Source organism: Nyctibius grandis, chromosome 9 (genome assembly GCF_013368605.1).
Source record: "Nyctibius grandis isolate bNycGra1 chromosome 9, bNycGra1.pri, whole genome shotgun sequence".
In the NCBI taxonomy this organism is placed as follows: domain Eukaryota; kingdom Metazoa; phylum Chordata; class Aves; order Nyctibiiformes; family Nyctibiidae; genus Nyctibius; species Nyctibius grandis.
Window position 1 is genome coordinate 3,268,310 of NC_090666.1, and position 14,222 is coordinate 3,282,531.

The window sequence follows — 14,222 nt, forward strand, 5'->3', positions numbered from 1 at the left end:
AAGGGGACCGCAAGCCACGCGTTCTAAGCAGGCATAATTTCAGGCTGACAATGGGTGTGTATTTGCCTTCCCCACAAGAGAAGACTATGGGGTTTTAGTATTTATTGCACCTGTAGTGTGAAACAGTGCTGTTACAGACACAGAGTGATGGCGCTGTCATGCTTTATGTGTTAAAATACTGATCTAGGACAGAATGTCTTTCCGGTTTGTCAGTAACTGAGAAACCATGGTACCATTTGTATGTGGTGCCAGTCTATTATTTCTTTACTCCTGCTTCTTCTTTCTGAAGTTGATTTATTTTCGTGTCTTTAATTATTCTATACACATGAGCCTTCCCATTAATTTTTAGTGAAATGAAGTAGGTAGAAAATACCTTCAGAAATTTGCAATTCAGTTCTTTTTGTATTAGTTCACTGACCCTTGACACTATTGTTTTTTTTAAAAAAAAGCCATTTCTGCTTTTTCTGATAGTCAGGCTGAAGCTCACATCTTCTGATTCCTAGACCATTTTCCCATGAACAGGACCAGATTGCATCTCCTGTTCTCACTTCAGTATCAGAAAGACAATAGAATCTGAGACCATCTTTAAACTGTGGATGGATAACTTAATATATGTATAGTTTTAAACGTTTGGCTCATTGCACATTTAAAGAAAAGATCTAGTCTCAGCGTGCTTCAGTTCTAAGTAGATACACCCAGACTGTCATTTAAAATAACCTTTTCCTGCTGTCATTTAGCATAGGCTTGCTAATGAAATATGAAGACATACATAAAGCCATTTTCTGGAATTCATATTCAGGATCAAATGTAATACTATGTACTTTCCTAGTAGACTACTAGAACTACTTTTCTCTCTCCACTTCGTAAGCAGTGCAAGATATAGGCTTGTTTGGGAAGTACAAAGGGAAATATAATCTAAAACTGCTTTCCTGATTCTTCCTGCTTGTATTGCTGATTTTTTGCAGACCATGTAAGGGTTGATTTGAGGACTAATTTTAAAATATTGGCAGACTGAAATGGGTGCAAACTATATGCATGAATAACGCGATTATGTACCGTTTACATTTTTGCAATGTATAAGTGAGTGCAAAGCATTGACAGCAGTAGGCTCCTGCTTTTGAGGGATAAAGTTGCTGTCAAATTTATCTTGTTGCTTGGTTATTAGTTTCACTATGAAAATTTTTCTGTGGCTGTTCTAAATCTAGCCATATGGCCAAAGCAATGTCAAATCTAGGTTAGGTGCTTTTTCTATCAGTTCATAAACTGTATGGGAAAAATAAAATTTCTTTCTGAACCCATAAAAGAAGCCATTAAAAGCAATGTGATCATAGCTGGAAAAAAAAAAAAAGAAAACTAGGTTTTAGAAAACTAGGTATAATCAAATACTTGTACATAAAATGTATTGTGGAAGCTGAACGTCAAGTTACCAATATTCTGCAAACTTTTCCTCTCAGGATATTGTAACTATTTAGATTTAAGTTTGTTTAGCATGTTCAATAAATAATAAACTGCTTAGTCATCATTTTTTCACCTTTTGGGTTGATGTTTCTAAGTACACTAGTCTTGCTAAAACTTTTAAAAGTCCCTCCAATGTCTGTATTTGCCAATGCAGAAGTGTTAAGCAATAGAAACTGTCCCTTTTTTCATTTCCTGAATGGGTCTGTCAAGAACATACTATACCAAACTAGGAGTTTCCTTAGAGTAGTTTGCCTTTATAGCTGTGCTTATGTGTGCTGTGGGAAATGTTGGCATGGGATGTTTCTTTTGTCTTTCACTCCCTTGCATGTACAGCTAGTTTCCATTACTTTTATATGTGTGCTGTTTACTTTTCATCTGTTTTAGTGGCTTGGCAATACATTAGTCACTGGTATTTTTTGCATTTGGTCTTGATTATATGAGGACAATCTGATTTTCATTTTGTTCTTTGCTTATGATAACACTGCTCAACTTTGCATCACAATAAGACTTCGGGTGCTGGTGCTATGTATAAATCCAGCCTCTGAAGATCAGTGCATCCCTGAGAGCACTGTTTCACATGACGTCTTTTTTTGCTATTTATATTGCTAGCGTTGCCTAAAGTGGCCTGGGTCAGCTGTGCGCACAGCCTTCGTGGGGGTTAGCAGTGAGATAGGGTTAGCACCCTCAGTTTTTATAGGTAACTGAACAGTAACCCACTGGAGGCCACTAAGGAACCTCTAATGAGGGAAGAGAGACTTTTAATCTGGTTTGGGCTTGGCTGGAGTTTATCAGGCATGCCTTTACGGTTTTGTCTTTGAGCAACATGTTTAAGGCAGAGAAGGAAGTTGTGACAACTACATGACTCTAAAGTTAGAAGAAAACAGGAATATTCAGGAAAATAACTTAGAGAATGATGAAATATGAGAGAAGATGAATTGAAAGGCAGCAGGAAAAGGTATTGGGAGAAGCAACCACAAAAGGAACAGTGTCCTTCCATTCACCATAAGTATTGTCAAAGAAGTAGTATAAAATACGTATTCCTATCATGGCAGTGTTGCAAAAAACCTCCATTTTTAGATGGAGCATTAAAGATACTGATTGATTAGACCTTTTTTTAAAGTTCTTTAATTGTGACTTAGAAGCATAGGCCACCTGCACCAATTACCCTTATTAAAAAGTTATAACACCCTCATGAGAAAACCCCAAGATAGGCGTTGGAACTGTATGCATATTTCAGAAAACAGTTCTGGAATGTGTTTAGGCATATCACTTGATTCATGTTTCTATTAAGACTGCCAAGTGGGAAAATGTACATGTTTTTTCTTCACCCATCTTCTACTCTTTCAATTTTGTAATATTCTGTATTCAGTTCAGTGAGCACTTCTTCATGAGGGTTAAAAACCTGTTTGTGATGTTAAAAAAAAATTTGAAATTGCCTATGTCAGATTTCATGTTACTGAAAAGTACTAAATGAACCGAAGATGTAGCAGTTAATTAATGGAACTGCTAATGCTTATACAGTATTTTATGAATTAGTAAATGAACGTATCCTTAGTAGTCCCAAATCTCAGGTAGGTTGTAATCAGTGGTCTTGTAACTAACTGCGTAATTTCCAGTTCAAGGTCACTGCAGTTATCCGCTGTGACTGTTCTATATATTACCAACTGGAATGTTCTAAGGAAGAAAAACATTTTCTAATTCATTAATACACTTGCATGATTCTTATGGGGGTATGACATGGAGATTGCAATCAATGTCTTGAGACACCTAGTGAAAACAAACAATTTTGAAATGATTTCTTGATTAACAAGAACTCGTCATGCTCCATTTTCTAGTATCATGCAGCCAGTGCATCTTCAGCATCATGCTAAGTAGAATGAGTCAAAAAATAAATCCTTTGACAGGCACATAGCAACATCTAATCATAATAGAGACCAAGTCCACTGAACTAGTATGTCAATTTCATTAAGAATGATTTCATGTTGTTTTCTTGTGTTGATGAAATGGGGCCCAGACTGGAAAGACAGACATCAACCTGACCACTACTACATATTCAGTGTTACACAGTGGGAAGCTCAGACAAAATAAAATTGCCATATAAAATGGCAGTTTAATATTTTTAACTATGCTTTCTTCCTTTTTAATTTGGTGTAAAAGTATTTAGTTTCAGAAGTTATACCCTTTTCAGGTTGCATTCTTTAGAGTAAGGGTCTTTTCCCTTCTCCTCCTGCATTTTCTGAATCTGGTGATATTTCCTACACTTTAAAAGCCTTCTGTGCAGTCCTTCTCTTTGTGCCCTTCCAATTATTATTTTCCATTGTTGAATGCACTTCTCTGCTGTACCTGTCCTGTCTGTGGGCTGCCTGAATACATAGGGCTGTAAGCAGAAAGCCGCTGGCAGCCTCACAGGTCTTTCTGGGTCACGGAATGCAACACGCAGAACATCGCTCACAGCCCAGGTCCCAGTGTCGGTTCTGTGCTGCCCTGCAAAGGAAGAATGACTAATGAAAGTTCATTAGTGACAAGACACACTCCCAAAACTGTCATATGAAGCTTGACACCCTATATGGTGTGAAATGTCCTAAGATTATCGCTTATCAGAGAAACAGGAGGAAACGCGACTGCTCAATGTTCAGGGCTTGAGTGATATAAATGGTGTATATTCCGTTTTTGAATTGAAACCTTTCATTGCCTGGATTTTGATATATGTTCATCATCCTTGTAGTTTTGCTGCTTTGCATGCTATATGCATTTTGCTGGTTTCTGTATGATTTTTCATGTGATATACATGCTTTCTTATGGAAACGACTCATCCTCTGCTGTTTTGCATTTCAGGGAAGTATTTTGCTTCCTTGGTTTGACTGTTTGTATTTAGTATCTTCCAGTGTTTCTATTATGAGATCTATTTTTTCAATATATATGTGTAGCAGCAAGTATTACATGGTAGTAATTACACAGTAGCATTGCAAGTCTTCTACCTGTAGTCTAGTGATACTCTTGAAATAAGAATCAAAATTCTATGTCTTGTAGTTTTTTGCTTTCATTTTTATTGATTACCATTCCAAACCCTCTGTTTCACAATTCCTACTTGGCAACAGATGAATTCTTTGCAATTGTGATAAAAACTTTTCTTTTTTGTCTTAGGAATTGCAAATTTTGAATAGAGTTTTGTGTTGTTTGCTGTTGTTCTCAAAAGTATGGCATTGTTACTAAATTTGGATACCTGTATCCTGAACCTGGCTTATCTGTAAAGAAAGTGAAGAAAGAAACTAAGGCTCGTTTAAAAGAATTTGAAATGTTTTTTGTTTGTTTGTTTGTTTTTCTACATAACTCTGAAAAAATGGTTTAAAATCACTGATTAAATCCTGCTCTACTGGAGTCATGCAAACTTGTAATGAAATAATCATATCGATTGCGTAACACTGCATGAAGAGAGTAAAAGCAGACTTCAAAATTTTTCCTGCACATATCTACCACTGCTTCAGCCTGGGCAAGTTGGAGGGTTTTTTAGGCAAGATACCTACAGCACAGATCCAGTTCCTGCCTTCTCAGTGTATAAACTCTTGGCTTTAGCCAAGAAGAACTGTCTGCACAAGTGTTCAATCAATCCCTTCTGTTAAGATTCAAAGGTGAATCTGTCCTCTAAAGCCTTGTTTTAACTGTCCAAAGCCTTTTTCCTCAGATTTTGAGGTAGGAATTACAACTTGGCCCCAACAGAAAGATTGGTTGGGCATTCCTTAAATATTTAAAGACATTTCCTTTTTGCTTTTCTTTCTAGGGTCTGTCTTAAAGGCTCTTTATTTCTAATTTCACCTAGACAAGATCCATTTCTTTTAGAACCCTTCAGGATTGCAGATATTTCCCATTCGAGCAAAAAATTGAGAGTTTTTGGTTTTTATCAAACTGGACAAAGCCCTCAGCTTTGCTCTCAATACACAATGAATCTTGCTGTAATATACAGTTAAATACCCTCCAGTCATATGAGGCAGCTAGCTTCAGTTTCTTGTCTGCATAATTCAGACCAGAACCTTGCAGTTACTGCTTTGTCATCTTAGCTGAAAGCTCTTACCATCTGGTCAGAGCGTATTCTGGTGTGGGTACTACTCATTTGCCTCTGTTCAAATCTATTCTGTGGATTTGTTAAGAGATCCAGAGAATCTTACAATCCTCAACATTTTTATTTCCCCAGCAGCAAAGTTTTATTCCATCCTGCACCCTGTGCTGCTGTTGTAGGGACATGAGGATTCCTTTGCTTTGCAACAATGAGTCTCAGCTTTTGAGATACCTACTGAAAATACCAAGCTCCATTAGTTATTCATCCACACAGAAAAGATGGCAGAAGGGTATTACTATCCATAAATGTTTGGGTTCTCAGATTCTATAGGTGAGGAAACGAAACAAAGGCTAGTATTAATGCAAACATTAAAATCTGCACCGTGAGCTTCTACTGTAACAAGATTTTAGTTAAATAATTAAATTTTCTTTAAATATTGGTGGGATATAAATGGTAGGTGTTTCCTGGTTTGGAGAAAGAAAATTCTGACCTGTGTTTTAGCCACCAGAGTAACTCTACTCCCCAGATATGTGCTTACTGGCTAATTTACATGTGCAGAGTTGAGATATTGCTGATATGTTGGTGGATTAGGCATTTGTCAGTGCATAACACACCCGTTTTTGAAAAGATGCCTGTCTTCATTTTGTTTGGTGTAATTATCAAGGAGCAAGTTGTCTTCATTCCAGTTAATACTGGGCTACATCTTACTGTGGTATATTCTTAGATTTTGTTTTAAAATATTTTCAAGTTCTGTGTCTTGTAACTATAGCACTGAACAACAAGTTGCTGACAAACTTTTTTGAAGTATGAAATGTGTTTTTCTTCTTCTTTCCCTGACATTACCACGTTCTGTTCCTCAGGATGTTTTCTCTTTCTGTGATTCCTTTTCAGCTGCTGCACATAAAGTGTGATAATGATGAACATATGTTTCAAAGACCCTCTACTTTTTTCTGGTGTAACAATGAGGATTCACCTCCTTGTTTAGATATCTCTTCCATTACGCTTACTCCTAGGAGTTCTCCTGACTCTAGACTACCATCTGGATTGTTAATACCACCACCTTCAAAAAGTGGTCTTCCAAAGCCAACCAGTGAATACAGCTGCCCAAGACCTCGTGTAATCCTGCTGTGCAAAAGCTTTTCCAGTTTTTTTTGGCTTTCCTGTGTTTTCTGTTGCGTATTAACGTGTATTAAAAATGTGCATTTTGTGCAGTGGTTAAACGACAGAGCAGATGTATCTTAGATTCTCTAGGGATACTCTTAAAATATGGAATTTGCAAAGATTTACTCTTATTTCTACATAGCTTTTTCTCTCCCACCCCCAAAACATAAATTCTTATTTTCCCAACATGTTTAAATTAGTCCATTAATTAATTACCTCTGTGCTATCCATTGATCTTCTGTTAAAATTCTTTATACTAAGAACAGTTATTCAAAACAATTCCAAAGGTCCAACTTCAAGGGCTTCCTTACGCACCATGAATTAATAGAAGATCAATTGGCCATTAAAAACCTTTTAACATACTTTATAAAAACTCTGTGCAAAATGAAGGTTGAAAATTATTCTTAAATACGAAATGGGCATATTGCCTGCTTTTTCATAGCAATATGCTTATACTCCCAACTTTTCTTCCATTTGCAAGTAACATTTGGCTGTATTTGGCAAACATCATGGCTTTCTGCATGTGTTCAATAAATTAAAATGCTTCTTGTGCTCATATGTATTCAAAATATACATTTCTTAAAATAACTAAAATATAGGTTACTTAAACTATTTGTATCAGTAGTATCAAAATGGCCAGTGACTTCAACAAAATGGCACATAGACAGGAAATGGCAGGGTAAAGTTTGGGTTTGCTTTTTTGCCCAAAAGATTCATTTAAGACTAAACATAAATACTGCTTGTTTATTTAACTAACTTCTAGATAGCCACAAGCACTTAGCAAATAAGGAGAATCTACATTAGCATTTACTATCTCTAAGACATTCCAGGATTATCCATCAATGTTGATGGGAAATGTAGGTTAATAAATGGCATGTACCTGTGCATTAAACCTGATCCCACCTTCCTGATGCAGACAAAACCTATCTGCAATCAGAGAGAGTTTTGTTTGTATGAAGAACAGGATAAGAGATTCATTGTATGTTCACTTTGGGTCAAGCACATCCATTGCCCTGCTTTGAGTGGGAGCAGATGACATCCAGTGATCTCCCTGATTTAAATTATCCTGGTTCTCTGACTATGCACAAAGGCGCCAGGAGGTTAATGCAAGGTCCATAAACACAGTAATAAGAGCCTATTGTGCCTAAACCGTAGGCACCGAAATCTTTTCACAACAGATGATCTTTGAAATTGCGATGCTAAATCGTGTTGAGGTCAGTAAGAGTTCTGTATGTGTAAAAATCTTAAAAATTAGTTATTTTATGAAGTTAATTCAGCTGTGGTCTTGCCAGGGAATAACATGACTGAGAGAATATATTTTTTTTTTAAATACAGCAAAACCCCAGCATGTTAAATGTGATTTTGTTTTGGGTTTTTTTGGTGGTGTTTTTTTTGTGGGTGGTGTTTTTTTTGTTTGATTGGTTTTTGTTTTGTTTTGTTTTGTTTTTTTCTTGGTATACTTTAGTATACCTAACTAGAAATATCTCAGGTTTTTGGAGATGTTGAACTCCTATAGATCTCCTATAGAACTGTAGATCTCTACTAATCCAAATTTAAAATATGACTTCAAACCTCCTAACAAATAGGAAATGTAGGACTTCGGCGTCTAGTTTTCTCTTTAAGCAGTGTATTCAGTGGAAGGCTGTGGATCAATATCCTTTCTTTCTCAGCAGCCACTGCAGCCTCCAGAGAGAACTAGAGGTAGTTCAGGACTTCCTATAGACTTGGCTTAGAAATCTGTGGCATGTGTTGTCAGCAGGCAGCTTCAGTTCCTGCAGCAGAAGCACTAAAGAAAGTGGCATTCCAAAATAAGGTTTATGTCCATAAAACTCCCACGGACGAGCAGTGCTAAAGACTGCCTGCCTGCCATGTTGTCATATTCATGTATTCTGAATAAAAGCATCCATGAGACTAATTTAATTTGTGCTTAAAAATTTTCATGCGAATATTTTGGTCAAACTGAATCTTACTTAAAAGTAGCAGGCTTTCCCTGTGCCTGGCTGTGTATAGTCTTTCTAGTAGACAGAATGTAGGGGGTTTTGTATTGTCTAAGTAGTAACAGTAACATGCAAACTAGTTTTGCATATATATTTTGGCTTCAGCTTGCTAATCTCAGTTTTAATCTATTTCATCATCTGTCTTTAGTGTCCAGTTTGTTTGGACTTGTGTGTGCTTCGTTTGTGCCCTGAAGTAGTGGACTGATGGCAGGAGGAATTAATCATTAAAAAATAATTAACTATCATTATATAGCCATATTTGTCAACTGTGGGGTTTCTTTGCTTACCCAGTATTTTTTTTGAACCCTTCCAAATTCCTGGGCCTTACTAATGAAATCTCTTCTGCTCCACATTCAAGAATGAGAGTTTTATTTTGGATATGAATATTCAGTGTATTGCATGTATAGGTTGTTTCTTATGAAAAAAATACCTTTGAAGCTTTGGTTGCACCGGGTTTTTTAGGTTGTCAAATAAATGATCATGTAAGGAAGAATTGGTAAACAAGAAATATTAGGATTGTATCTTTTAATTTTAGCTACTTGTTCTGTGCACTCCGGAGCGTAGCATATTGTTGTTGCCATATTACCTTAAGTGGGTCTTGTGAACGTATCTGTACTTGTCCATCTGCAATATAGAACTGCTTGTCACCAGCTTTTCCAGGTTTAACTGTGATACATTTCTGGCTGTACCAGATGGACTGAAAATGGAAAAGTTACAATGCTGCTTATGTATTGGAGAGTTTTAGCATGTCTCAGTCTCTGAACTGCAAATGCCATTTGCTTGGTGTCGGGAGCTGTTTTTTGCATGCTGGTGGTTATTTTTAACTTTTTTGAAAACGTGTCTCTTATCTGCATGCTGAAGAATTCAGTGTTGTGATCTTTTTCATGTGAAATATTGCCCTAATATTTATTGTCCTTATTGTAGGCAGGCAGTGTGACACCTAAATCACCCTCCACTGACATCTTTGATATGGTTCCCTTTTCTCCCATATCCCCTCAGTCATCAACACCTACCCGCAATGGTACACAGCCTCCTCCAGTACCCAGTAGATCTACAGAGATCAGTAAGTTTTGTAACAACTGACCTAATTTTTGCATACGTTATATTTTTTTAATAAAGCATCTTTAAAGATTTACATACATTTTGCATGAAAAGCCAAATACAGTTTTTGTAAATCACATTGGATCATGCCATTTCATTTTTATACCATCTTCCCGAAGTCACTGATGTTGCTTTCAAGTTACATTATAAACAAATCTGTTTACTTGCTGAAGCTATTATATAAGCAGTTTGAAGGAGTTTGGTTGGGGATTTTAACTTGGCATTTCTTTTACAGTATCTCTTTTGTACTTACTTCAAGGAATATTTTTACTTCCTGTTAGTTCTTTCCTTGTCAAGCCACAGTTGTAGCATCTAAAGCCTGCATTTCTGGGGACGACAGCAGGTGGAGTAAGTATGGTGATGATGATACAGAAGGGAGAGCTGAAGAAATCCCTCAAGATGTAGACTGTCTTGGAATACTGTTTTTAATACTACTTTTCATATCATCTACGGCTTTGTTTTTCAGTTATAGATGATGAACCCCTCCAGATATGTGGACCACTCCTAAAAGATTATTAACAATAGCAATTTTATTTCCGAAAGGCTTGAAAGCAGCTAGGGTAAGGTTCTTGGCTTCATGAGAAATCTTTTAGGAGTCCACAAAGTATTTTTAAAAGCTTTGGAAATCCCTTGGGGGACAGGACAGCAAAGCATACACAAGCAATGTTAGAGGTTGTAGAAATGTCAGTCTGTGCGTAGTATCTTCTATTTCTGGTGCCTGTTTTAGTATGGATAAGAAATATCAATGTTACTATCTGCCGCCTTGTAAAACCACATTTGGGGGAATGCTGCTAGTGTGTAGAATTTTCAGGTATGAATGAGAGCTGTGCACAATTATGAAAATGCATTATAAAACTTAAGTCAGTGAATGTCTTCCCCAATATCATATCCTACGCACCTTTCCTTTCCATTGCTCAGAATGACTGTCAGCCTCTAAAGAGAAAGCAGATGTCGAGGCTATTGATTCAATAAAAAAATCTGCTCTTTTTTAAGAAAATATTTTAAATTAATTTAGATGAATTTCTGTGGGTTTCTCAAAGGGTATATTAACAGAATTTAAAATATTCTATTAAGAATAGTTAATATTGACTATTCTTAAATAACTTAAAAGACTACTAGAATATTCTAATAGAATATTAGAACTGTTCTGTTGAGAGAATTTTTATGGCTTTGTAAAGATCAGCAAAAAAATAATTCAAAGACACCCCCTCCAAGAACTCCTTTTCTGTTTTCAAAGTTGTTCCTCTGAAACTATAGACAATGCCTGATGCCTGAGATTTTTTTTTAGCTCTTGTGCTCTCTCAGTTCCATTGAAATTGTGGCTAGAAATCTTGTGGGAGTCAGTGCTCAATGCTGAGTGGTCTTGAGAATTCCCGCTATGTAGGTTTTGTAATTGTTTAATCAGTGGGTTTTGTAATATAGAAAATACTATGACTATGTTATTTATTCAGTGGTATGTACTGATTAAAAGTTGTTTCTAATGCACTTCATTCATTTGCATTAAATTAAGATATGTAGTTCAGAGACGTGGTGGTCAGTGTCTTAATTCTGTGCTCCTCAGTGTGCCGTGCTTCAGAGAGAGATTACAGAAGTACATCATAGTCTTTATATTTTTGATCCGTCCTCTTTCAGTCTATGTTGTAGTACTTTAGGTGTTGAAAATTGTTGCATTCATCAGCTATTAACACTGTTTGGCATATTGCAAAAATGCAACTTGAAACAGAAGAGGAATATTTTATAATCAAACGAGGACTTATTGTCTTAGATGAGAAAGTTCAGCTCCCCTAAGAATCTCATTCAAGCCGTGTAATGTCGCATTACTATAATAATGTACAATAATGCATTGTTTTATATGGTGTTACTGCTGCCAGTACAAGCAAGCTGGCATTTCTTTCTCCAATAAAAGTCAATACGTGGCAACCAAGAAGAGCCGAAGTTTGGAGTCTCCCATTTTCTGAGGTTTTTCTCAACATCTTTTCATGTTCTTATCTCTACTTTGTCACTGCACTTGAGCATTTTTTTCCATCACTTTTGATGAAATTATAGGGTGATTTTCTTGGATTTTATCATTTTTATCACATCACATTCAGTAGTAAACAAGCTGAAGGATAAGGATGCACCATCTATTTGGTGGTGTCAACCTCAGTTGCTCCATTCATCTAAGTGAGGTTCTGCCTGGGGATGGCACTTAGTCTGCTCAAGCAAAATGAGCTTTTCAAAGCCAAAGTTCGTCTTACTCATCAACTGGCCAGTAACACTGAACAGGAAAGACAGGTCCTATTTGCAGAAAACCATTAACAATACCAAGCACTTTCGATTCCTCCAAGACAAAGAGCTTCATAGTTGATAATTGGCACAAGGATGACAGTTCAGCTTTCCATAAAGAGAAATGCCTAGAGTTAGAATTTTGCTTGCCAGCTCTCCTTTGGGTAGTTTCCCCCGCAAAAATTGTGGGATTATAAATTATATCTTTTGCTTTGACTAGCTTGCAGTACGTAGTTCAAGAAACCCAGCATTCTAGTACTGGAAGAGTGCAACACTGACCCTTTCTCAGAAAGGCAGTTATCTTCAAAGCATTTAAGCTTTACAAAAGGGAGAAGTTTCTTGAAATTTTGAGTTCTTATTCAGCATTATACTAATATGGCTTCTCAGTAAATATCTGCTCACTACTGGGTATATCAGTGATAGCAAATAGATTGTGTTTACCCATTTTAAAGGAGAAAATGGCATGATTTTTGGACAGGAAGTTGCAGATTGGACAAATATGGGATGTCTCTTTAGGTAGTAAGCCCTTTCCAGAATTGTATTTCTACTCAAAATGTTGCTGAGAAGTACTTCTTTTAACACTAAATTTAGAGTAACCAGCTTGCAGGCTAAACATAAACATTGCAGCCCAGTATTGTAATTCCTTAATTGAACAATTGACCAATGCATAGTTAGCACAAACAAAAATGCAAAGTTAAAAACCATGCTGCTGCTTCCTCATGGAGTAAGGCATTGGAAATGTTCTTGTAAGTTGTCTTAAAGGACAGAATTAATTTATTAATTTTAATTAATTAAAGGGGGAATTAATTTTGTGTGTTTCTTGTTGGCACAGTGTTATTATTTTCATGTCTTGGAAAAGAACTGGAGAGGAACATTCTCTGTCAAATTGTTCAACATTTTTTTCACTCAAATGCATCTTGAACAATCCAAGGTCAGAACTGGCAGATGTTGAAATCTGCTCCAAGATGCTATCTTTCCAGAGATATTTACGAGTCTGTTGTCAGAATAATGGTGGAACAATTTTTTATGCTGGAGTAGCCTGCACCTAAGGAAAAGGCTTCCTGGACTTCACTACATCAGCTTATTCCAAATATTTTCTTGGGTGTTTGTCTTCAGTGTGATTAATTTTTATTTGTCATCACAGCTGCTCCAGAACATCTGGGGAAAACATATATCATCATAACTCTGTGCCTGGCTGATAGCTAAGGTAAAGAAGATCGGGATGCAAAATGCAGCAGCAAAGCCAAATATTTGTAGTTTTGTTTGGTAATTGCTAGTTTTCAGTTTATTACAAAGTGCAGGTTGCTACTTTCCAGTATTAGGTGTTTCTTGTCCTGAACGTCAGATAGGTCACAGAAACAAGAATTTGTTACCTGTTCATGTCTTCTGTGGTTTGAATTGCAGACGTAAAACATCAGCATTTCATGGTTTTGAATTTGTTGGTCAATTTTCGAAGCTGTGAATTTATTTCCATCCAGAAATGAATGGGAAAGGGAAAGGAAATTGTTATGTGCTATTTGAAAGGATCATTTTCAAAGGCTTACTGGTTGCTGTGTATTGGAGAAAGAAATTCCTGTCTGCTACAATTATTTTGGGGAGTGTACCAGGCAAGATGTTCTTGTTATAGTTAATCTTCATGTGAATACTCTAGCTTGAAAAGAAAAATTAGTGATTTATCCCATCTCTGCTAAAAAGGAGCCCTCCTCTGAACAGTGGAGTGAACGCTAGCAGATAAGTTTATGGAGATCCCATGCAATGGTGCAGCTCTGCACTGACTAAATTTTAGTATTTGTCTAGTTTCCTCACAGTCTTCAGCTTCTGTTCAAAAGAGAAATATTGATGATGGTATTGAAAATACTTCATGGAACTTTATCCCTCCCTGACTCTTAGCAGTGCAATCTCTCCAATAACACGCAGACTTTAAATGCAGAAAAGCAGTTGCACTATGGACCTTGTCAGCCAGTTTACTGAAATGGTTAGCACTTTATAATAGAGAGAGTTCCCAAAACAATAATTTTTCATAGAAACTCAGATAGGAAATGCTTCTCTATTTTGAATTTGATTCTGTACAGGGTTTATTAGGCTCTGTCACTTAGAAGAAGTTACACTCGGGTTAATTTTAAAGTCTGCCTTGAATAACAATATAAATGAAGTAATCCTTCGCCTGAAGGCAGGTGACAATAAAG

General features: G+C 36.5%; 1 protein-coding gene across 10 annotated transcripts in view; it reads left to right on the plus strand.

Annotated features, from left to right (window-relative positions):
* The window catches only part of GULP1 (GULP PTB domain containing engulfment adaptor 1), a 163,459-nt gene that overhangs the window by 137,366 nt on the left and 11,871 nt on the right, over positions 1-14,222 (plus strand). For 9 of the 10 annotated variants that reach the window (XM_068407587.1, XM_068407589.1, XM_068407593.1 and 6 more), the window contains 2 exons: positions 6,404-6,628; positions 9,595-9,733. In XM_068407587.1, the coding sequence (XP_068263688.1) occupies positions 6,404-6,628; positions 9,595-9,733 (364 nt within the window). The remainder of the gene's footprint in view (positions 1-6,403; positions 6,629-9,594; positions 9,734-14,222) is intronic. The other variant, XM_068407596.1, reaches the window with a different exon arrangement.